This window comes from Dromiciops gliroides, chromosome 1, assembly GCF_019393635.1.
Source record: "Dromiciops gliroides isolate mDroGli1 chromosome 1, mDroGli1.pri, whole genome shotgun sequence".
Taxonomy (NCBI): domain Eukaryota; kingdom Metazoa; phylum Chordata; class Mammalia; order Microbiotheria; family Microbiotheriidae; genus Dromiciops; species Dromiciops gliroides.
In genome coordinates this window covers 735166200-735190853 of record NC_057861.1, presented here as the reverse complement: position 1 = coordinate 735190853, position 24654 = coordinate 735166200, and the positions used below count along the sequence as shown (strand labels likewise).

Sequence of the window (24654 nt, the reverse complement as noted above, 5' to 3'; positions counted from 1 at the left end):
TGGATAGAGCACCAGCCCTGGATTCTGGAATACCTGAGTTCAAATCCAGCCTCAGACACTTGACACTTACTAGCTGTGTGACCCTGGGCAAGTCACTTAACCCTCATTGCCCTGGAAAAAAAAAAAAGAGCCTTCTAATCACCACAATTGGAAGAGTCTGGCTATCTTGGGATAGCCTCTTCACAAAGAGGCATCGTATGCTTTTGTAATGATAACAGATCTTAGCACCAGAAGGAGATAAAGAAATCCACTGTTCTCCTTTTGTCCAAGGAGTGGTGGAGGAAGGGAGGTGTCCCATGGTGGGGAAATGGTGCCCACGTATATGATGCCACACAAAGAGGGCTAGACTCATGAGAGGTGGAATTCTGGCTCTGCTACTGACTGTGTTGCCTTGGGCAAGTCACCTAATATCCCTGAGCCTCAGTTTCCTCATCTGAAAAGAATGAATGGGCGTTGGTCCATCCTTCAATCAACAAACATGTACAGAGTACTTACTCTTGCACCAGTTGCCAGGGAAACAAATATAAAAGCAAGACAATGTCTGCCCTCAAGGAACTTACATTCAACTTGGAGGTGGGGGAATCCCTGACCTAGAAAGGGAAGAGAGCCAAGAAGTCATTTGGTCTGTAGCTTCCCAGATAACCAAAATAGCTTACGCCCTGAATAAGCACACAGTAATGGGTGGGACTGAGGGGGATTTAGGGAAGGCCGCTTGAAGGAGATGACACTTGAACTGAGCCTTGAAGGGAGCTGAGGAGGGAGTGCATGTCAGGCTTGGGGACACAGACTGGGCACATTCCATCATCCGCTCTCTGATCTTCAAGATGTGCTGGTCATCAGCTGTGCTCAACTTTGCTGCTGCCGCTGTCATTGTTTTTACAAGGGAAGGCTCAGCGGAGGCCAGGAGGGGGGTCTATCCGGAAATGACTTGAGATAGAAAAACAAATGGCATCAGGAAAACTTTTTAAAAATCAAAGAAAAGTCTTCAAGCTGAGGCTGGGAGCCTGGATGACCCCCTTGGCAGGGGTGCTGAGAGGAGATTCCTGCACTGGGTGGGAGGCTGGAGAGAAGGCCCGTTTAAGATCCTTTCCAAACCTAAGATCCTGTGACTCAAAGAGGGAGGAAAAAAGAACAGAGGAAAGACACAGGGGGAACCAAAAGCAACAGGAGAGGGAGAAGGAGAAGGGGAAGAGAAGGGGCAGGGCAGGGTGCGGGGGAGGAACTTTCTAGGGCGTTTGGAAAGTTTTCATCTGCTCAGAGGGAGTTCACTGAAAGCAAAGACATGCAAGAAGGAAGAAAAAAACAAAACCTGGGTGACTTTTCCACCTTAAGCCCTGCCTGAGATGCTTGCCAGCTGGGGCCCAGGAGGAGTGAGCACTGAGGATTCCCAGGAAGCCATGGCTCACACTCAGAGTCCAAGAAAGGAGACTTTCTGCAGGAGGCCTCACCCTCCCCCAGATGCTAGAGACTTCTCTATGGTCACCTTCCTTCTACCACAGGGGTGTGTGAACTTGTTCGGATAGATGGATGGATGGATGAAAGAAGGGATGGATAGATAGATAGATAGATAGATAGATAGATAGATAGATAGATAGATAGATAGATGACAGATGAATGGATAGATAGATAGAGGATGGATAAAGGGATAGATGCATAGATGGACAGATGGATGGATAGAGATAGATAGGTAGATAGATGATGAAGAGATGCGTGGATGAATGAAGGCATGGATAGATAGATGAATGGATGAACAGAAGGACAGAGAGAGAGATAATGAATAGATATATGAATACATGGATGGATGATAGACAACGGATATAGAGAAATAGATGATATATTAATATAATAGTGATAAATTAATACTATATGTAGATACATTTATCAAATATCCATATTTTGATGACTGTATTTTAATATAGTTGGTCCCTTGGTCATCCTATGTATTTTGTTTTATTCATTTTAAAACATTCTGGGGGCAGCTAGGTGGTGTGGTGTAGTGGATAAAGCACCAGCCCTGGATTCAGGAGGACCTGAGTTCAAATCTGGCCTCAGACACTTGACACTTACTAGCTGTGTGACCCTGGGCAAGTCACTTAACCCTCATTGCCCAGCCAAACAAACAAACAAAAAACATTCTGAGACAGGTCCATAGAGTTCTCCAGAAAGACCACAATACAAAAAAGGTTAAAAACCCCTAGGCTGGACCAGGCTGTCATCTAACAAATGGAGAATCTGGTGCTCAGAGAAATGAAATGATTTGTCAGTGTTCACATTGGCAATCATAGCTGGGATTGGAAGTCTGGTTCTTTCTTCCCTTGGAACATGGGTTCCCAATCTGGGTTCCATGAACTTGTTTTTTTAAATATATATTTTAATAGCTGTAATTAGTTCCCTTGGCGATCCTATATGTCTTATTTTATGCATTTAAAAGCACTCTTTTGAAAAGAGCGTCCATTGGCATCGCCAGGCTGCCCAAGGGGTCCGTGCTCAAAAGGTTAAGGACTTCTGATCTACTCTTAGTGTATCTGATCTAGACCTTTTGATGTTCATGCTCTCTTCCTCATTAGATTAAGTATAAAGGACACAGGAAGAAAGATACTCCCTACGTCCAGAGACAGAACTGATAAAAAGAAGTATGTATAGAATAATTTTACATAGAATATGTATAGGTATATATAGGGGTGTAAATGTGTGCCTATATGGATAGATGGAGAGACGGGCCCTCGCAGGAAGCCCATCTTCCTTGCAGTCAAGCCCTGGCTGGGTTTGCGGTCTGAGTCTGAAGCAATGTGTGACAAAGCAAGCCTCGCCAAGCCTTCTCTCCTCTCCTCTGAGTCATGGGGAGGGCAGCCATGCCAGTCCTCTGGAGGACAATGATGGCCTGAGCTCCTGCTTATAGATCCACCACAGACTGGCCCTGCCCCAGTAGCTGGGCTCTTGGGGCAGGAAAAACCTTGAGAGTCCAGATCTCCTCGATTGTGGGTTGAGACTGAGTCAGAATGTTTGCTTGGGAACAAACATTGGTTTTCTCAAGACGATGTCTCTTTGATCTGAAGTAGCTGTCACCTGCCCTTCCATTAAGGAACAAGTGCAATTGTCTCTCATTCTTCAGGCTAGGCATTTTAGAAAAGAAGTGAGGGCTGGCCAATTGCCCATCAGCCCAACATCCATTCCTTATCTCTGATTATAACCCGCTGCAGGTAACATCTCACATTGCAAAGATGTTCTAGTGCCCCACACAATCAAGCCCTTAGAGATGGGGGGGGGGGGGTCAGAAGTCACTGAATCTTAGCTTCAGTGTCAAGAGAGACTGCAGAGGTCACCTGGTCTAACACGCTCATATGATGAATGAGGAAAATAAGGTCTGGGGAGGTCAGGTGACTTGGCCAAGGTCTTGCTACTGGTATGGGGCAGAACTGAGGTTTGACCTGCAGCCAAGCCCAGCTGACCCACTTTTCTCCTCATCCTCCTCTTCTTCTTCCTTTTTTTTTGGTGGGACAATGAGGGTTAAGTGACTTGCCCAAGGTCACACAGCTAGTAAGTGTCAAGTGTCTGAGGCTGGATTTGAAATCAGGTCCTCCTGAATCCAGGGCCGGTGCTCTATCCACTGTGCCACCTAGCTGCCCCCTCTGCTGCTTCTCAATAAGGAAATATGATCATCCCTCCTGCTGCTGGCAATAGAAATCGAATGCTGTGGATGTCTGGCACTATGATGCTATGGGGAGAATGATGGATTGAGCTTCGGAAGACCTGGGTCCAGATCAACTCTTGGCCGCTTAAAAGCAGCTGTATGATTCTGGGCTATTTACTTAATTCAATTAGTTGTTGTTTAGTCCCTTCAGTCACGTCTAACTTTTCATGATCCCATTTGGGATTTTCTTGGCAAAGATATGGGAGTGGTTTGCCATTTCCTTCTCCAGCTCATTTTACAGATGAGGAAACTGAGGCAAATGGAGTTAAGTGACTTGAGTGGGGTCATGCAGCTAGGAAGTGTTGGAGGCCACATTTGAACTCAAGTCTTCTTGACTCCAGGCCAGGCACTTTATCCACTGTGCCATCTGGTTGCTCCAATTCAATTCAACCAACATTTATTAAGACCCTATTTATACGAGGAGGAAGTATGCTACTCAATAGAAAGAGAAAGACAAATGAAAAATTGCTACTGTCCTCCAGATTCCATTCTCTTTTCAGGTAAGCAGATATGTAAATCTAAGATAACTGAGAAAGGACAGAACAAATTAGGAGATAAGGAGGTTTCCTGAAGGAGGAAGGAAGCTTAAGGATTCTAATAAACAGACAGGAGGGTAGTCATGCTTTGAGGGCAGGGGCCAACCTGACCAAAGGTTGAGAGCACACAATTAAGGGAAGGGGACAGAAGCCAATTTGGCAGGAACCCAGAGGAGGAAGAAGGCAAAATAAGCCTGAGGGTAAAAGGCTGAATTCCCACTGGGAAAAGCTTTCAATACTTGGGTGAAGAATTTGAATTTTAATCCTGGAGGTGATAGGGAGTCAGAAGAGGTTGTTGAGCAGAGATAGAACACATATCTTGTGTTTTAAGAAGATTCTTCAGGCAGCAAGATTGGAGAAGGGAAGGACAGGAATCAGGAAGACCAATTAGGAGGCTACCAAAAGAGTTAAGATGAGAGCTGATGAGGCCCTGAACTAGGGAGGTGGCCATGGAGGCAAGAGACAAAGAGCTACATGGTGCAGTGCAGAACTCGGAGTCACAGGAACTAAGTCTAAATTCAGGCCCTATTACTACCTATAAGACTTGGGTAAGTCATATAAGCTTTTCGTACCTTCTGTAAAATGAGGTGGTTTCAGAAAGCTTCTAAGGTCCCTTACAATTCTGGATCAACCTATCTACAGATAGATAGATGGATGGATAGATAGAGAGAAAGATCTAGATAGATAGAGATCTACATCTCTATCTCTATATGTAGCTAGCTAGCTAGCAAAAAAACAGATAGAGATATATGTAGATATATGGATATAAATGCTCCACCCTATCCCCAACCCCACAAAACACTGTGGTATGGTGGATCTAAGTACTCTGATACATACTGGCTATGTGACACTAAGAAAGTCCCTTGCTCTCTCAGTGCCTCAGGCTATTACTCCTCTTTAAGACCATACATTTCAGAACAGTCAATCTGTAAAGATGGAAGGCATTTCCGGGGCAGCTAGATGGTACAGTGGTTAAAGCACTGGCCCTGGATTCAGGAGGACCTGAGTTCAAATCCAGCTTCAGACCCTTGACACTTACTAGCTGTGTGACCCTGGGCAAGTCACTTAACCCCCATTGCCTGCAAAAAGAAACAAAAACAAAACAAAGATTGAAGGCATTTCCTCACTGGGAGTCCTCTCTCCCAGTTTAATCACAGGTCCGGTCCAAATCAAACAAACCACCATTTTGGTACTCCCCACCTTACAAATATGACGATGTATATAAAACATTTTTTGTTATATAAACGTAGGCTATTGTCACGACATACCCAAGTACCATCCAAAGAGAAGGAGAAGATACTAACATTAGCAGACTAAGCACCTGGGACATTCAGATGTGAACAGCCTGCTCAGAGACTCACACAGACACACAGTGTATCTGAAACATGGGTGAGGGGAACAAACATCTTCAGGGAGATGGAATCTGCCCTGATTTTGATTACTCCAGTCAAACTGTGCTGGGAACAAAGGGAGCCCGAAGACCAGAGTGAGAAGGAAATCTAAAAGCACACACAGAAGGCTGGCCACCCACACCCTGGTCCTTACTCCATGTTCTTCCCCTTTGAAACACAGAGGAACATTCTTACACCCGACACTCCCCTTGCTCTGTGCAGACACAGACGTGGGGAAGTATCACCCTGTGCTTTGCTAACTAAATACATTGGTAGCAATATCAAGGCAACCACCATGAGAAGATGAGCTTCTTTCTTGGTCTAGCCCAGAAGCAGTAGCCTGACATAGCACCTCCTTTCCTCCAGGGTGATGATGATGAAAAAAGGAGCCGCCTCACTGTTGTTTTGTTTTGTTTTGTTTTGAATTGGGCTCTTAGCCTTTTATCACCACTATCTACTTACAAAAATTATTCTCACAACATACCCGTGGGATTGATTGGGTAAAAATTCTTGCATCCATCTGATGATCAATGGAGAAACTGAGGTCCAGGGGGGAAAATGTCCACTTCCTGATCAGTGGCCAGGCCGGTGGAAGGACTCTGGCTCTCTTGACTGCCAGCCCAGACAATCACTATTTTCCATTTCCATGCAAACACAAGGTTTGAAGAGATGCAAATTAAATTAAAATGGCTTTCCTTCCCTTGCTTTTGAGACTAATCACCTGAAGCCACATCCAATTTACAAAGATGAGATTGGTTATCCACTGAGCCAAGAACATCTCATTCTTTCCTTCCTGATATCATCTGTACAACAAGACAGCCTCTGAAGATCACAGGGTTATCAGATTTTTAGCCGACAGGAAACTTAAGACAGCATCTAGTTCAATTTCTGTTTTACAGATGAAGAAACTGAGGCCCATGGAACTAGAGTTTATGCCTAAGTTGCTCCAGTAGTAAGTAGTAGACTCGGGATTCAAACTCTGGTCAAAGGATCCTAGATTCAGAATTGGAAAAGACCTTAAAGGCTGAGTCCAACCCCCTCCCCCATTTTAGACTGAGGTCAGCATGATATGTCCAAGAATTACACAGTTAGCAAGTGGAAGAGGCAGGATTAAACCCAGGTCCTCTGACTCCATATTTGTCCTCACACACACTCCCTTTTCAGCTGGTTAGGACGTCAACGTCCATTTTACTTTTGTCTTTGTATTCCCATGATCAGCACAGCTTCTGATACAGAGGAAGGACTTAAAAGTCTGTTGAGTGATTAACAGGATGACCTATTATGATTGATAGATTCTCTCTCTCACACACACAAATAATAAAGAAAGAAATGCTCCTTATATACCTTTAATCGGGAACACAAAGATGAATAAAACATTCCTCATTTCTCCTGTGCCCCAAAGGGCCAGTGACAGCTTCCATGATATTAACCTGATGGGGCTTCTTAGAAGAGAGAGAATTCTGAGAATCACTGGAAGGGATGTCTTAACCCTTGGATAAAGCAATGAAATGAAAGATTTCTTACAAAAATTAAAGCCCTTTTTTCTGTACTCCAACAAAGCCTTTATATTTTGCCCCCAGCGAATAGGAGTTTAATATATTCACCCACAATTCCTCTTGCTAGAGAGAAGGAAGCTCCCAAAACAGCCAAGTAAAAGGGAGAGAGAGCAGAACAGGAGGCAGCGGAAGGAAGCACAGCTCAAGAGAACTCAGTGCTCTAATCTTAAGCCTAAACTGACTACAGAGGTATCTCTAAATTCATAAGCAGTCCCATCAGCAATAGAATTAAAACAAATAAATAAATGGAGCTGTCAAGTTCCCCTTCTACCATGACATTCTTTAAGCGCCCTTCGATTGGCATCCAGAGATTCTTGTCTCTGTAGGACAATTTCTATTTCTCATTGCTTATGTTTTATAGATTTGAGTAAGGCTGAGAGGAAGGAAGAAGAGGAAAAGACAGATTTCTTTGCACGCTGAAAGGACAATAGAAAGAACCGTCAGAGATGGGAACACTGTTTCCTTTGGCACCATTCACCCAGCTTAGTTGATAGCATGAATCATCCTCCTTCAAAACAAGCCAGTGAAAGATCAGCTTGATTCCCTCCCTGCAATGTACAAAGTGGAAGGCTCTTCCCACCTCCAAATGGCATGTGTTCATTTATGTATTTATTTATTTTGGAGTGGCAGATTCAATGGAGGAGCCTAAGCTTCCCAGTTACCTGTAATTAAGGACTAAGATGAGTGACAAGCTTGTTCTTGAGCTGAGAAGGAAGTAGAGTTGTATCCAATAATGTGTTGTTTCCCTCTGTAGTGGCCCAGAGACTGACATCACTGTTCTTCACATAGGAACAAGATGAAATAAAGCTGGAAAGGCAGTGAAAATCCCCCTCGCTCCCCTGACCCCTGGCCAACAGCCTCAGGAGCCCATTTTCATACTGCCCATTTTTGGGAGTATGGGCCAGAATCTACAGGAAATGGCTGGCCCCTCTCCTGGTATGACTATGCCTGCAAGTGTACCTTCACTGCCACTTCACTGTCTCCCTTCAATTGCTTCTGCCCCAGGGAAAAGCTTCCCTCCCTTCCACTCTAGAAGGAAGTAAAGGCTAGGGAACAAAAGTCAGGTATTTGACATTCATGTCAAACAAATTACTGTTCTCAATTTAAAAAATCAGCAGTGCCTAGAAAGCTGAAGACTGATTAATCCAGAGTATGTCCGTTTTGTAGGAGGCTGTGTCCTGGAGGTGAGCAAGAAGGGGGTGGGGGAAGAAGAGGGACTGGTGAAGAGAAATGTGTAGGTGACCTCAGAATGGAAAATAACACCTAGAAATGTTACTGGGTTTAGTGTGGGCAGAAGAACCATGCCACTATCATTAACCCATCTCTTCATTTAATATTATCCCGTATACATGGTGCACTTACTATGTACAAAGCACTGACAAAAGGGAAATGGCTGCTGTCCTCAGGAAGGTTACATTTTTTTTTTGCAGGGCAGTAAGGGTTAAGTGACTTGTCCAGGGTCACACAGCTAGTGTCAAGTGTCTGAGGCCACATTTGAACTCAGGTCCTCCTGAATCCAGGGCTGGTGCTTTAGCCACTGCACCCCCTAGCTGCCCAGGAAGGTTACATTCTATGAGGAGAGGTGTAAAGGATAGAAACGGAGAGGAAATATGAAATATTTTGAGGAGGGAGGTCCAACAACTTGGGAGGAGTAGAAAAGACTTAGAGAAATAGGGAACACCTAAGTTGAGCCTAGAAGCAAGACAGATGCACCAAGAGATGGAGAGAAGAAAGGAGTGGATTCTAGGCATGGGAAAGGACTTGGAAATGAGAAGACTGGGGGAAGAGCTATCATATGGAAGAGGAATTATAGCATTATTCTTGGTCCCAGGGGACAGGACCAGGAACAACAATGAGAAGAATTTTCTACCAAAGAGAAGTGAAATGGTAGGGCATAGTGGATATAGTGTTGGACTTGGGAGTCAGGAAGACCTAGGTTCAAGTCCTACCTCCAATACTTATTAGCTTTGGGACCCTGAGCCTAGCAGAGCATAACATATTTGGAGCTGGAAGGGACCCCAGAGAGATAATTTAGTTCAACCCCTTCCTTTTATAGAAGAAGAAACTGAGCTCTGAGGCAGTTATGTGACATAAGTCTCTTAGTGGGCTGGACCTGGAGTCAGAAAGACCAAAGTTCAAATCCAGCCTTGGATACTTGGTTGTTGTGTGACTCCGGGAAAGTCACTTAACTTTTGTCTGCCTCAGTTTCTTCACCTGTAAAGTTGTTATAATAACAGTACCTCACAGAGTTGTGGTGAGGACCAACTGAGGCAATATTTGTACAAAGTGCTTAGTGCAGAGCCTATCACATGTGAAAAATGCTTGTTTTCCTCCTTCCTTCTTTAGCAGCTTGTCCAGTGACACACAAGTAAGAACTGAGATTCAAACATGCTTCCTCAGTCATCAAATCCAATACCTCTTCCGCCATACTACACTGGCCTGAGCAAAGAATCAGTGGGGAGCAGCTAGGTGCTGCAGTGGATAGAGCACCGGCCCTGGAGTCAGGAAGACCTGAGTTCAAACCTGGCCTCAGACACTTGATACTTAACTAGCTGTGTGACCCTGGGCAAGTCACTTTACCCTCATTGTCCCCCCCCCCCCAAAAAAAAAAGAGTCAGTGGGGAGAACAGCCATGAGGCTGGTTTGATTGGACCAGAGTGTGCATGAAAAGGAGTAATGTATAATAATGCTAGAAAGGTATGTTGGAGACAGGTCATAAGGGGCTTCAAATATCAAATGCAAGAGTTTATGTTGGACCCCAGAAGAGGCCATTGGGGAATGAAAAGGTGTGTTGGAATGATTTCAGAGACAGACCCTGAGAATATCAGTTACCTCATCTTCAAAATGGGTACAATGCCATCTAAAGCACCTCCCTCCCTAGCGGTGTTGCATAAGACTCCAATAAGTAAAGCACTTTGAAATCTTTAAAGCTGTATAAAAACATCAGTTATTAATGGGATTATTATTACAGTTGGAGGGTGATAGATGGAATCCCTTATGCCAAAATATGTAAAGTCAGGATCTGTGTGTCAGTGAAGAATGCAGAGAAAAGAAAAGTGAGAAAATATAACCAAGTTCTTTTAATCAAGCCAATGATATTTACAGCCTGTGGGGGGTGCCAGAATATTCTAGGAAATGCCGACGTCTTTGTGAGTCAAGTATAGCCAAGCTTAATATTTCAACACGGGGGCATATCTCTGGAAAGGACAAGGTTACGCTTTCCCCTTCCCCTCTGGAAATGAGCCTCACCTCAAAGTTCATGGCTGAACCCTCAGACAATGTTACATCTTAAAGAATGCAGCTCCCCCCATCTAAAAGTTGCAGGTCTGGACCCAACCTTCCCAAATATCCTGGAAGAGTGGCTCCAACAGTCCCCCAAAGATGACCTCAGCCTACTCTCATCCCTTCCCACTTAGCCAAACGAAATCAGCTGCCTTAAAGTACCCAGACAAGGGTTCTCAAGCAGCAGCAGCGAGTCTTGATTATTCCTGCCAAGAAAAGTCAGAGAAAGTTGGGAAGAAATAAAAGAATGAATGTTACCTGTTCAGGCTTCAGCCCTGGTGGGACCCAGGCATACTCCTCCAAGGCGCAGCCCGAATCATCGTCCGAGGTGGAGTTCCTCTGGAAGTCAAACATGAGCTTGCTGACCGTCTTCTCCATTTCCAAAGGCATCACCGTCACGATGTGCTCCTCCTGGGGACACTTGCAGTGCAGACAGATCTTCCTGTAAGCAGGAAGGGAGTCTTGCTGAGTAAGAATGCAAGGAGAAAAAGAACCATTTTCCAGAGGGTTGCCAATCACCGAAGGTCCCATCGTGAACTAAAAACATTCTTTGGCAATATGCCTCTGGAAGGGCCCCGAGCATCCAAAGCAGTGTTCTCTTGCTACTTGTGTGTGTGTGTGTGTGTGTGTGTGTGTACCTATGTGTGTGTGTGTCTGTGTGTGTGTGCCCATATGCATGTGTGAATGTGAGTTTTTTAGGTAGAAAGTTGAGGTGATCTAAAGATTAAATATAAATTCATTGACAGTGATATAGAAGCTAAATATTTAACAGAAGAAATTACCAGCAAACTTGACACTTACATCATAATTTCTTAATAATAATGACAAGAAAAATGAGGTGACAACATAGCAATAACAAGAGATGGAGTGTATAATGGTTAGCACTGGTCTCAGGAGGATTTGGGTTCAAATCCTGCCTCTCACACATATTGAATTTGGCTCTATGACCATGGACAAATCATCTCACTATTCAATGCCCCAGGCAATTCTACAAGTTACAGGGCAGCTATTGATCAACATTGGCAGAGGGGGTTTCTTTAATGGCAATTCCCTACACCAAAAGAACCACAGATATAACAAGAGTATCAAGTACCAGAGACTGTGCGGCAGAGTGTATAGGGCACCATCTTTGGAATCAGAAAGACTTGAATTTAAGGCCTGCCTCTGCCACATACAGAATGTGTGTCCCAGGAAGGAAGCAAGGAAGCAAGGAAGGAAGGAAGGAAGGAAGCAAGGAAGAAAGGAAGGAAGGAAGGAAGGAAGGAAGGGAAGGAGGGAGGGAGGGAAGGAAGGGAGGAAAGGAGGAAGGAAGGAAGAAAGGAAGGAAAGAAGGAAGGAAGAAAGGGAGGAAAGAAGGAAGGAAAGAAGGGAGGAAGGGTGGAAGGAAGGAAGGAAGGAAGGAAGGAAGGAAGGAAGGAAGGAAGGAAGGAAGGAAGGAAGGAAGGAAGAAAGGGAGGAAAGAAGGAAGGAAGGAAGAAATACAGGGAGGGAGGGAAGGAAGGGAGGAAAGGAGAAAAGGAGGAAGGGAGGGAGGACATGCAGAAAGGGCCTACTATGTGCAAGGCACGTTTTAAATATTATCTCATTTAATCATGGACAAGTCATTTGCCCTTTCAGGGGTCCAGGTAGCTCTCTGACACTGTGAGTTATAAACAAAGCTGCCAGTTCACATCAGTGGAGTTGGGGTTAGTTGACATCAATCGAGGAAATTTCCATTCCAGCAATTGGTCCAGACTTAAAAAAAATATTATCATCATTATTGTTGTGGCTCATATGAGGTAAAAGTACTTTACATACTTTAACGTGATATATAAATGCTCATCATCATTGTCATCATTATTGTCATTATCATTATTATTAAGGAGAAGGAGGAGGAGGAGGAGAAAGAGAAGGTAAAAGAGAAGACAGAGGAAGAGCAGACATTTGGTTGCAAAGAAGAGATAAGAACATGACTTCCCTCCCTTCCTTTGCACTAGTGGGAACACACAGCTATAAAACAATGCCCATAAGTGTCAGATTTTATTGAGATATTGATTGGTTTTGCTGAATGCTTTATTCTTCCTTTTTTTAAAAGAAAAAAATCTGGCATGAAGAATAGCTGTGGGGAAGGAGAAGAACACAGAGGAAAACAGAGCAAAAGGTGTCAATAAAATCCATTCAAAATGCAACAATAACAACCACTGATTCTCGTAGGCTGCTTTGCGACAGCGCGGCAGCCTCACAGTCAGAAAGATTTGGGTTCAAGTCCATGCCTTTGACATATACAGGCTGAATCTTTCAAAGTGTTGGGCAACTCCCAGAGACTGTAAGTTGTCAAGAAGGTGCCTGACTGCATCTGTAAAGGGAGCTTCCTCACTTGGGAGTTCTCTGTACCAAAGAAATCAGAGGTCCAGACCCCATCCTTATTCCTATACAATGCTTTCAATTTTTTAAGAGTGCTTTATACATAGGATCTCATTTCTCCCTTACAACATCCAAGTAACATATATAATACAGATATACAGATATATCTCACACACACACACACACACACACACACACACACACACACACACACACACACACCACTCCCTACACCTCCTTTTTTTGGTCTAGACCTCTTGGTTTGGAAATCATCAATGCAGAGCCACACTCATCTGTGAGCTACAATATTTAAACATTTGCCTGGGGCACTGGAGAGCTTGGATGACTTCTTTCTAGTCACAAAGCTGGTTTATGTCAGCAGAGATTTGAACCCAGCCCTTCCTGATTCAAAGGTAGTTCTCTATCCACAAGGCCTCAAGGCCTCCCTAGAGTCTCCTAGCAGAGAAAAACAGGAATTTCTGAAAGGGATCTGGATACAACAATTAAGTGAATGAAATCTCCTTCTAAGTGAAAAGCAGAGCTAGATTTCTTCCCCTGTATTGGACTAGCTGAAGGGTTCTCTTAGGGGAAAAAAATGTTTACCTCCATTTCAAAGAGTTGGAGATTTGAAATCCTAATTAGAAACCTAATTGTTCTCTACCTTAATCATTTTTACATATCCAGGAAGGCCTTGCATCTGTGAGTTTCAAGCAAAGGTACATAAAGACACACTCCTTCCCCAGAACTGAGTTTTCTCTTTTAAGGTTACCATCTGTTCCCTCTTCTATGGGCACAAAAAGGATGAAGCTATATAAAAACTGATGCAAGCACCAGGGGAAAAAAGCAACAACAAAAAACCCTCTGTTTTTCTACCTCCAAACAAAAAAGGGCAGGGACAACTCCAAAATAATAAATAGTTCAATTTCTTCGGCTGCAGCTTTCCTGATTCCTGATGTGGGGAACCTTCAAAGCCATCCATCCTAAGTACCCTGGATCCAGATTTGCACCTAAGTTTCCACTTTACCCTTTACAACACAAGAATGTACTTCAGCAAAAAAAGAAAAAAAAAAAGAAAAAGTCAGGAGGCTCCACTGAGCCAGGCCACAGAGCCCTGCCAGATTCTCTCATTTCCTGCTTTCCATCAGATCTAAGACGCCCACGGCCCCAAAACACACTGTATGTCTGGTTTGCATCTACCAAGTCAAAGGGGCTCAGTCTGGCCTCTGGCTGTTACCTTCAAAAATAATCACAGCGTAATTTAATGGGAACGCTTTAATTAATCAGCTACTGTGAAGAGGCCAGGGCTTCGTAGAAGCTTTCACAGAGTTTCTTATGCGAGTTTATGACTTGAGGAAAAAGAGCTCAACGTGTGTTGAAGTTAATTTTACTAAGCTATTCAGTGACTAATGCTTTTTTTTTTTACTAGAAAAATCACACATTTATTTTCATAAAACTTAAAGCAATTCTACCCAGTGCAGTCCCCAGAATATCCATCAAGGAGCCTCATTTATACAGCAAGACAGGGAACAGCAAAATATTTAAAGTTGGAGGAACTAACAAAATAAACCGAAACATCAGGAGAAAGAAAAAAAAAACCACAACCTGGAAGAAATAAGCCTCAGAATTTGAGAAGCAGACAGAGAGAGCACTAATGTCAAATTCATGGAAGGGAAGTACAAGAAGGGGAACGAGCATCCACTAAACCGCACAGATGAACGCTGCTAGATACGGCTCCAAGGACAGGAGAGTGACACAAACCTGGCTCAGTGTCCCTGGCCTCAGACTAGGCAGGGGGGAGTGGGGGGGGGGGGAGGGAGGATCAGGAGGGAAGAAGAGGAAAAAGAGAAAACTTTCATGGCATCCTCGGGCCACTCAGCCACTATGGTGTTTGTCAATGCACAACTTGCCTCTTAGATCCATTTCTCTGCATCTGTGGGGGGAGAAAGGCGTCCTAGAGAATGTGAGATGTTCTCCCCACCACCTGACTGAGCAAAAGGATTCTATTTTAAGTTGTTGAGATGGCTCATAGCTCTGTCAGCCTGGAGCCTTCGAGCTCTCTGCTTGTAAAGATTCTTCCAACAGCAGAGCAGCAGCTCAGTTGGAATCAAGGAGCGGCTCATCTTGTGACTAGCACATATACAATTTTTTTTTTAATTACACATACACATATGTATATGTAGTAATATATGTATGTATATGTATATATAGACATAAATCTATGGAGGGAAGGAAGGAGGGAAGGAGAGAGGTAGAGAGGGAAGAAAGGAAGGAAGGAAAAAACAAATTTTAAAAAGTAAGACTCATTACCCTGAAGCAAAAAGCAAATTGAAACAACAAAAATCCCCAAATCCTTCAAAGGACCTTTTACCTCTATCTCTCTATTTGTTGTTGTTCAGTCTTGTCCAACTCTTTGTCACCCCACGTGGGGTTTTCTCGGCAGAGATAGCAGAGTGGTTTGCCATTTCTCTTTCCAGCTCATTTTCCAGATGAGGAAAGGGAGGCAAACAGGGTTAAGTGACTTGCCCAGGGTCACACAGCAAGTAAATGTCTGAGGCAGGATTTGAACTGAGGAAGATGAGTCTTATTGACTGCAGGCCCAGAGCTCTAGCCACTGTACCACTTAGCTGACCTGACAGCATCCTCTCATTTACAACCTCCCCTAAATGTGTTTCAAATTTCTTGAGGGCAAGAATCATTTCACTTGTACTTTTGTAACCTCAGTGCCTGGCACAGTGTGGGCACCTAGTAGATAAATAAATTCTGGCTGATTGATTAGTATGATCAATAGGAATGCCACTACATTTGCTATTTGCAAAATTTTTATCAGCTATTTTCCTTGGGTTATTCCCTAGAGAGGGCTAAACTGGTATTGTGCATTGTGTATTTGTCCTGGTGTCAAATATAGGTGGCACAGGGAATAGAACACTGGCCCTGAAGTTGGGAGGACATGAGCTCAAATCTCACTTCACATACTTACTAGTTGTGTGACCTTGGGCAAGTCACTAAAAACCCAATTGCCTTAAACATCCAGGGCCATCTCCAGTTGTCTTGATATATATCTTGCCACTGGACCCAGATGGCTCTGGAGGAGAGAGTGAAGCCAGTGACCTTACACAGCCCTCCTTCACTTAAATCCAATTCACTGCAAGTCATGACATCACCCTGATGTCATGGCCCTCTTCAAGAATGAAGAACCAAAAAAAAAAAAAAGAAAAAAGAAAAGAAAAGAAAAAAAAAGAATGAAGGACAAACAACAAGTTGCAGGATCTAGAGTAAGTCACTTAAACCTCACTGTGCCTCAGTTTCCCCTAAGATAAAAAGGGTCAAAAGGAGGAAGCTGAACTCCATGGCCTATAAGGTCCCTTCTAGCTTTTCATCTCTAAGACCCTTTGTTGGTTTAGGTCTGTAGAATGTCAAGTCCTTGTGACTAGTGATTGTTCCATTCACCGAATCTGTATTATCAGTGCCTAGCACAAAATAGGCTTTTAAGAAAAGCATGTGAGTTGACTGGAGAGATATCGCCACAGTTAAAGAACTCATGAATCCTAGCCATGATGGCAGTTTCTCCGGGATGCTCTGGAGAGGGTCTAGTGTGTTTACTTCCAATTACCCAAAGCCCAGAGATGTAATCTAGTAATGCAGCCCAAGGTCGGCAGAAGAGCCAACTCATTTACTCACTTTGGCGGGAGAGAAGTTTTGATGCCCAGTGGCCCAATGACTCTTCCTTTTGTCACAATGATTAAGGCTTTTCCTTGAAACACAGTGAGTTCTGGGGAAATGTGTGGATTATGCTCCAGCTTTTTTTTTTAATAGACATTTATGAAAATAGAAGTTGCTGGTAAGCAGGATTTCCTTTTAAAATCTTGGCAGGGAGCATGAATTTCATTCTGTCAGGGATGACATTTTACCTGCATATAATGGGGTTTGTGAATGACAGATTTCCTAAGGAAAAGGCCATGATTCAGAGGAGACATTCAGTATTCTCTTTGCACTTTCACCTCCCCCCTCCAAAAGTCACAGCCATTATTCAGTCACTTCTTCATCATATGAACCATATTGAGCAATTATATGGAAAGTTCAGTAGCTGTAGGTACGTGAGGGCCTTGTCCAAAGGTCTCTCCAGCCCCTTCATGCTATACCCTAACATCCAAACCATTTGGAGATGGCAAATCCTGATGGTGCCTTTTCCAAAATTAGCCTGATTCCCTTTAATTCAATTCCACCAGCATTTATTATATGCTTCCTATATGCCAGTCACTGGGGTGAGGAACTGAGGATAAAAGACAAAAATGAAGACTAGTTCCCTCCTTGAAAGAGTCTATATTCATCTTTAGAGAAATGTTGGCCTTCGGATGTCCACATTTTCTATGCTGTTAAGGTTGTCTTTGCAAAGAGGTGGCCATGAATGACAACCTAAGTATTCATCAAGTAACAATCTAGGGGGAATCCAGAAAGAAAGCAGAGAGAAGACTGGACCAAGTGGCCCCCCAAATTGCATTAAGCTTTGTTAATTGCATTAAGCTCTCCAATCTTCAGCTTCCCATGAACAGTGAGGGGAACTGAACTAGCATTTCATGAGCTTTTCACTTTTTGTGTGTGTTACGGGCGTCCTGGCAGTCTGTTGGAACCTATGGACCCTTTCTCAGAATAATGTTCTTAAATTCATAAAAGAAAATATATTGAATTACAAAGGAAACAAATTGTATTGAAATACAATGATCACACTATAAAACAAAACAAAATTAGCTCATGGACCACAGGTTAAGAGCCCCTAGATCAGAAAATCTTTAACAACCATAATAGTAGTAACACATTTTAAAAAAGATTATCTTAGATTATATTGGTATTACTCTGATTATATTGGTATGGGAAATCCATGGTGTGGAAAATGCCCTTCCCTGAAATAGATCAGCAAATTGTCTGTAACTCATAGCCTTAGGAAGTTCTCTGGAGCATTAAGAGGTTAATTGATTTTTTCCCTTGGTCACACAGCATAATAAATTTAGAAATGGGACCTGAACCCACGTCTTTCTGACTCTATGTGCACGGTATCATACTTTCTCCTGACTAGTGAAGGTTTGTTTATGAGCCTTAGCAACTTCACATTTTAAATACTCTGACTCTAATTTGGAGATGGAGAAAATCCTTGTCTTGAACTAAATGATGGTTAATTGAGTGAAACAATGAGCCACAATATCCCTCTCTGTGGGTGTACAGGGTGTTGGGAGTTGGTAGCGGTGGTGGTGGGATGACGTATGGGGAAAAGAGAGAGGAGGAGAAGGGAAGGAAAAAGAGAAGGCTTTCCTAAGACAATATAAGCTCTTTGAAGGCAGGAGTTGTTTTCATTTTCATTTTTAATATCATGGTGTCTTGTGCAGTGTCTGGCCCCACGGCGGTTGTTTATGTAGTACTGCCTGATCTAGAAACTTGCCCTTCTCCATCAGTAAAAATGAGGTAGCTAAAATTGGATGCTTGTCCCTCTGGAACTCCCACTGGAGTTCAGCCACCCAAGGGTCACCACAAATCTTTCAAGAGCACTAACTTTCTCAAGGATCAATAGAGATCAATCCTAACCCCACATGGAAGCTTGTGTGTCACTAGGCTGATGTACCCACCTAGGATATGTCTATGGAACTGGACTGGTGGGAGGAATGCTCTACGTTAGCAATGACCTGGATCTTGGTGCCAAATCTACTATCTGTCCACACTCTCAGCATCCCCTGCAGAATGCATTCTGGAGACCAAGTTTAGGGTCACTATAGGTTAAAAAGTGTAGCTCATTTCTGGATGAAGGGTTGAAGGTGTGGGTGCAGGGGAAGGATGCTTAAAGATGAGTTCAGATTCCACACAGTGACAATACATTGTAAAGGAGAGATAAATAACAACTGGCTCAACCCAACACAGTCCAGTCTCATGAGGGGCATGTCTAAGGGCTGGTATGACAGAGAGCATCCCCATGTTCTGGAAAGGGCTGAAATAACTCAGAATCCTCCCATGCTTCACACATGAACAAACCTGAGATATACAACTAAGTGCTCTTAAGAACATACAGTAATTCATAGAGGAAGTCCATTAAGGACCTTTGAAGGGATCTACTCTAAACTCCTCATTTGACACATGAGAAAACTGAGGTCCAAAGAAATCCAATGACTTGCCTAAAATCATAGGGATTCACAGAATCTAAGGGCATTTAGCACAGTGCCTAGAACACAAGAAGTGCCTAATAAATGCTTGTTGAGTCAGCAGCTATCTAGTCCAACCCATACATGAAAAGAATCCACGTTGTAAGATACACGAGGAATAGGCTTGCAGCCTCTGCTTGGAGAACCCCCAAGGAAGGAGATGCCATGATGTCTTGAATGTAGCCCATTCCACTTTGGGAGAACTCCAACGGTTAGGAAGCTAATCCCAACTCTGAGCTCAAATGAACCTCCTTGCAACTTTTACCACAGATTAAAAAGCAGAGCCAGAATTCGAACCCAGTTCTTCAGACTCCCTGGCCATCACCTTCACCTTTTCTACTGTACTACTCAGGGATAGCCCCGATCTTGAGCCTCCTTTTTTTTTGCTAAGTGTTAGTTTATGGAGTGATATTTCAAATGTGAAGAAAGCCGAGGTCAGATTTCATCCGAAGTGTTCCACCTCCCTGAACTCCCAGGAATGAGTCTGGCCTGAGAGAGGGGTGTAGCATGCCAGGAAAACAAACAGAACATTAGCATGGAACCAATACGCAGTACACAATCCAGAGAAATGGATCCTCCTGGGCCACGTAGCCACAGCAGCACACGCACACGCGCACGCGCACGCACGTGTGCACACACACACACACACACACACACTTCTATGGGAGAGAAGATTTCTCTACAAGGGAAAACTCTACACAAATTCTCCCGAGTTCTGGGAGGTAAAGAGTTAAGTCCCACAAGAAAACCAGTATAGGATGACTTGGTCCGAGCTGACATAAACTTTCCGTGATCTGTCCTCAGAGAAAGGAACAGAGCAAGGACAATGGAAGACTGAATAGTTGGCTTGGGAACATATCTTTGTACTTTTAAATATTGGTGTGTTGACTATTCTGAGAATTCACAATTCTTCCAGTAAAAGCATGGGGTTGTCCTTTGAGAGACAAACACGGGAGAGGCTGGAAAAGGGTCCAGCTTTCCCAGGTTGCTTCGGGGCTCAGTCCTTTCATCTTCCTCAACAATAATGTCACTGATTTAGGTCAAAGGCTGCAAAGGAGCAGCCTTAACTGAACCATGCTGCCTCCCTTGGTTTGCTGCCTTTTTGACTTCAGGTCAGACACTGAGAGCTGGAAGGGCCCCTGGGGGCCTCCTAGTCTAGCTCCCTGAAGAAATTGAAGAGATAAAGATGCTAAATTTTCCAAGGATGCAAAGGATTTGAAGTAAGATTCGAACCCAGGTTTCCATTCTCCTTTTTTACGCCAGCCGAAAGCCAAAGAAAACAAGGGGGGCATTGGGATGGGACAAAGGAGGTGAGGTGAGAATTACAGCTTTGTGGAGTAAAGCATGGCTTTCAAATGTTGCCCAATAGAAGGAAAAGACTCCTTAAAAAACAAGAGATGTCTGGAAACAGAGTTTGCCTTGGAAGGTAGTGAGTGCCTTGTCCCTGGAAGTGTTCAAGCAGGTGCTGCATGACCACTTACTTCTCAGAGATATTTTAAAAGGGAGTCATGGTTGAGGTAGGGGAAGCTAGGTGGTGCAGTGGAGAGAATGTCAGGCCTAGAGTTAAGAAGAAGAGTTTCAAATATGACCTCAGATACTTACTAGCTTGTGACCCTGGGCAAGTCATTTAACTCTGCCTCAGTTTCCTCATCCATAAAATGAGCTGGAAAAGGAAATAGCAAACCACTCCAGTATCTTTGTCAAGAAAACCCTAGGCAGCTAGGTGATGCACTGGATAGAGCACTGACCCTGGAGTCAGGAGGACCTGAGTTCAAATCCAGCCTCAGACACTTAACACTTACTAGCTGTGTGACCCTGGGCGAGTCACTTAACCCCAATTGCCTCACCAAAAAAAAAAAAAAAAAGAAAACCCCAAATGGGGTCACCAAGACTCAGACACAACTGAACAACAACAAGAACCACAGAAGGTAGTGTGGGCAGCTAGGTGGTGCAGTAGACAGAGTGTCAGGCCTGGAGTCAGGAAGACTCATCTTCTTGAGTTCAAATTCAGCCTCAGACACTTACTAGCTGTGTGACTCTGAAAGAAGAGTCAGACTCGACTGAAAAACAAGTGAATAACAATGCACATGGTTGAGGTTAGGATTGGGTTGGATGATCTCTGAGGTGGGCCTTCCTGAAGCACAGCTCTTTGTACAGTGACCACGTCACCCACCTCCAGAAGCAACCTCTTGCCTCAAGGATAAATGAAAACTTTGGAGTCGAGCATTTAAAGCCCTTCACGGGTTGGTTCCATCCTAGCTTTCCAAGTTCAAGGCCCATCCTTCCCTTTAGTAGTCTATATTCTGGCCAAATTAGCCTATTTGGTGTACACCAAACATGATATTCCATCCCTCTTCTCTCCACATACAGGCTGTCTCCCATGCTTGGAATGTTCTCCCTTCTCAACTACAACTCTCAAAAGCCTTAGCTTTCTTCCAAGCCCAACTCAACCTCCAGCTATACAAAGCCTTTTCTAGCATGGTGCCTAGCTTATAATAGGTGTTTAATAAATGGTCATTCATTCATTCATTCCATTCCATTCCATTTCCTGATCCCCCTAGCTTTTAGTGCCTTATCTACCTTCCCTCCCCCATATTTTATATTGATTTATCTGTGTTCATGTTGTTTTCTTCCAATAGGATGTAATCTACTTGAAAGCATCAAGTGTCTCGTTTTTGTCTTTGCATCTTTGGCACATAGTAGGAACTTAAGAAATGCTTGTTGAATGAATGAATGGCGCCCTTCCAATTCTGAAATCCTATGATTCAATGAGATGCAGGCCTGGCTGACCCAGAAGTTAGAGACCCTGAAAGCGAGGGCACTTTCTGTCTCAAATCCACTTCAACACACACCTCTGCACAAAGGGCCTGCTGGCAGAGGTGGCAAGCAGGGGCGGCAGCAGCTACCACATAACAGGAAATGAATTGGAAACCCATAGTAACTGTCCATTTACAGACACTATAACATCTTCTCATTTCTTTATCCCAGTGTTTCCAGTAACCTACTTCCCCACCCCCCTCAACCACAAAGATGCCAGTGGTTAAATAGAGATAAGCATAAATTCAAATCAGAGGAATGAGACAAACCTCTACTGAAATGTTGGGAATTTTCTTAGCTGCTCTGAGGGGCTCTGAGCTACTGTAATTGTAGACCTAACTTTTTCTTTAAAGTGAACTCCAAAAAGCAGCATAAGAGGAGACCACAAGGATGCAAAGGGCCATTAATATGATAAACACAATTAGCCGACTGTTCGGAGGTGGCTCTTTCTATTCCCAGGGACAAGGATGGGAGGCCAGCTGTGGTCTCCAGAGTGACACGCATCACCACCAGTGTTACAGACACACACTGGTTTTTCCTTCTGGGACCAAACAGAAGAAGTGATCCCTCTTCCAAGTCTAATACAGCTCTTCAAATTTGCCAATATGGTTATCGTGCCCTTCTGCCCTTGTGTTTAATTTCTTCACAGTAACTGCCCAGACCTCTGAACACAGCCTGGATCCCGATCTGCTTTAATGTCACTTCAGCCAGGGACGGGTGTGTCCAGTAAGATTTTGATGAAATTGATGTGATTCCTCTCCACCACCAATACTATAATGTGTTCATTTTCTATATATTTCATCTAATATAAATATGAGTATAAATATGAATAAATATTAATTTGTGCATGACTCCCCCCCCCCATTAGAATATAAGTTTTTTGAGAGAGGGACTGTTTTACTTTTCTAGTGCTTAGCCCAATGCCTGGCAAACAGCAGGCACTTAATAGATGCTTAGTGATTGACTAATGGATAGATGAGATGGGCTCTGCTTGCTGGCTTACAGAGCCCCAACCTCACAGGCCAGGAATAATCACTGGGTACACTTTCGTTTGTTATCTTGCTTTTTCCCTTGGTGCTCAAACAGTGAAAGATGGAGTCAGGCATGAACCTTGATGTCTGCTGTTTCTGAGAAATAGTTTCCTTGCACATGCAGAGGCTGAGAGGGAGAGACTGCAACCCAGACCCAGCTGGGTATGAGGCTGGTGTGCCAAAGCCTGCTGCCTGGTCCCATCAAACGCCAAGCACTCCCCTCTGGCTCTGCTGGCTCTGGCCATCTGTGCTAAGAAGGGCCTCCCTCTCTGGAGGCCTGCTTAAGTTGAAATAACCTAACTTTCTATGACAATTGTTTCCTCTTATTAATTTGCAAATTTACAGCATGATGAAGAAATGTGTGCAGTGCCCTACTTTGCATTAGACTGGGTTCTGGCTTTCGAGCAGTACAAGTGAGTCACTTTTCCTTTGACAGTCTCCTGGGTGAATTTTCTCAAAAGCCTAAACCTTTTTGAAGGGTTCTCTCTGCTTTCTAATTTGCATTTATGATTGCCCACCTGCAAGCTATTAGGGAGGAACTGCATTCTCTCCTACTTCTATTGGACACCTACTACATGCAAGCACTGGAAGAGACAGACAACTGAAAATGACCCTGCCCTCCAGAAGTACAGTAGAAGAGATTAGGCACGTATGCAAATAACTGGAATACAAAGGAAAATGAGATAAGCCCCAAAGCATGCAAAGGGATGACTGAAAACCTTAAGGGCTTCAAGGACTGGCAAGTTGCTAACTATGCTTTGCAGTTGGTTAAAGGCAAACTCAGAAGGTCGTATGTGGAGAAATGAAGAAGCTGATCCTCAAAACTCTATTCCCTGCCCCCCCCCCAGTGCCACAACTTTTACTTGTGGGATAACAGACAATAACAAGGATATATTCATGGGCATGTGTGTGCATGGGACATTTCATTAGACTGTGCACCGAGGAATTTTTTTTTAAAGAAAAACATTTATTCATCTTCCTGATTTCATGTTCATCACTCTAGCGCCTGGACCACACCACCTCTCAAAGATGATCTTTGTAAACCAGCCTCAGTTACCAAGAATACTTTATTGGTATCCTCATGAGAGAAGGAAAACTCAACAAAGGCTCCTAGCATACTGCTTGCCACCCCCTGCCTCACAAAATACTGAACTTATTGAAAGAAATGGGTGACTCACCCATGATGGGCACACATACTCAGACAGAGGAGATCACTGATTTATCAGACTATTGGGGTGATCTGGATAGACTAGTGCTTTTCTTCCAAGCAGGCCCAATATCTTTGGCATACACTCTTGACCTTGCAAATGATCATCCCGATTTTAAGGAAAACTGGAAATGATTGACCCATGTGTCCCAGCAGGGCTATGACCTCGGATATAAAAATTGCTATATGAGTTGCCTTTCCACCTCTCAGTGACTTGAAGGACCGCGAGTGAAACATGTCTTCTTCCTGTCTCTTTGCATGAGACGACTTCCATCAGCTGAGGAGTTCTCATTGTCCATAGATGGTGAAGGCAGAGCAGCCCTGCTATCCCTCCTATCTTGGAGGCAAGAAGCTGGGTATCTGGGGAAGCTCAGGTCGCCTTGACGGCTTGTCAGAGCCATTACCATATTAAGAATACACAAAGTAGGTGGAGTGGGGGCACTCCAAGGGGATAAATCAGTTTATTTCACTTCAGGCAGAAGTGATTTTAAAATATTTAGGCTTTTGATGATGTAAACTTTTTGCCTAGTGAGTTTCAAGAATAATTTTGGGGGGTTGGGGGTAGGGGAGGAAAAGGACTATTTATAGGAGCGGAGAATCTAGAAATGGAATGGAAAC

The 24654-nt window shown here is 43.7% G+C and overlaps 1 protein-coding gene across 4 annotated transcripts in view; it reads right to left on the bottom strand.

The window, feature by feature from the left end:
* The window catches only part of PRICKLE2 (prickle planar cell polarity protein 2), a 366874-nt gene that overhangs the window by 92267 nt on the left and 249953 nt on the right, over window positions 1-24654 (bottom strand). For all 4 annotated transcript variants that reach the window (XM_043965328.1, XM_043965320.1, XM_043965312.1 and 1 more), the window contains one exon: window positions 10715-10898. In XM_043965328.1, coding sequence (XP_043821263.1) covers window positions 10715-10898 — 184 coding nt within the window. The remainder of the gene's footprint in view (window positions 1-10714; window positions 10899-24654) is intronic.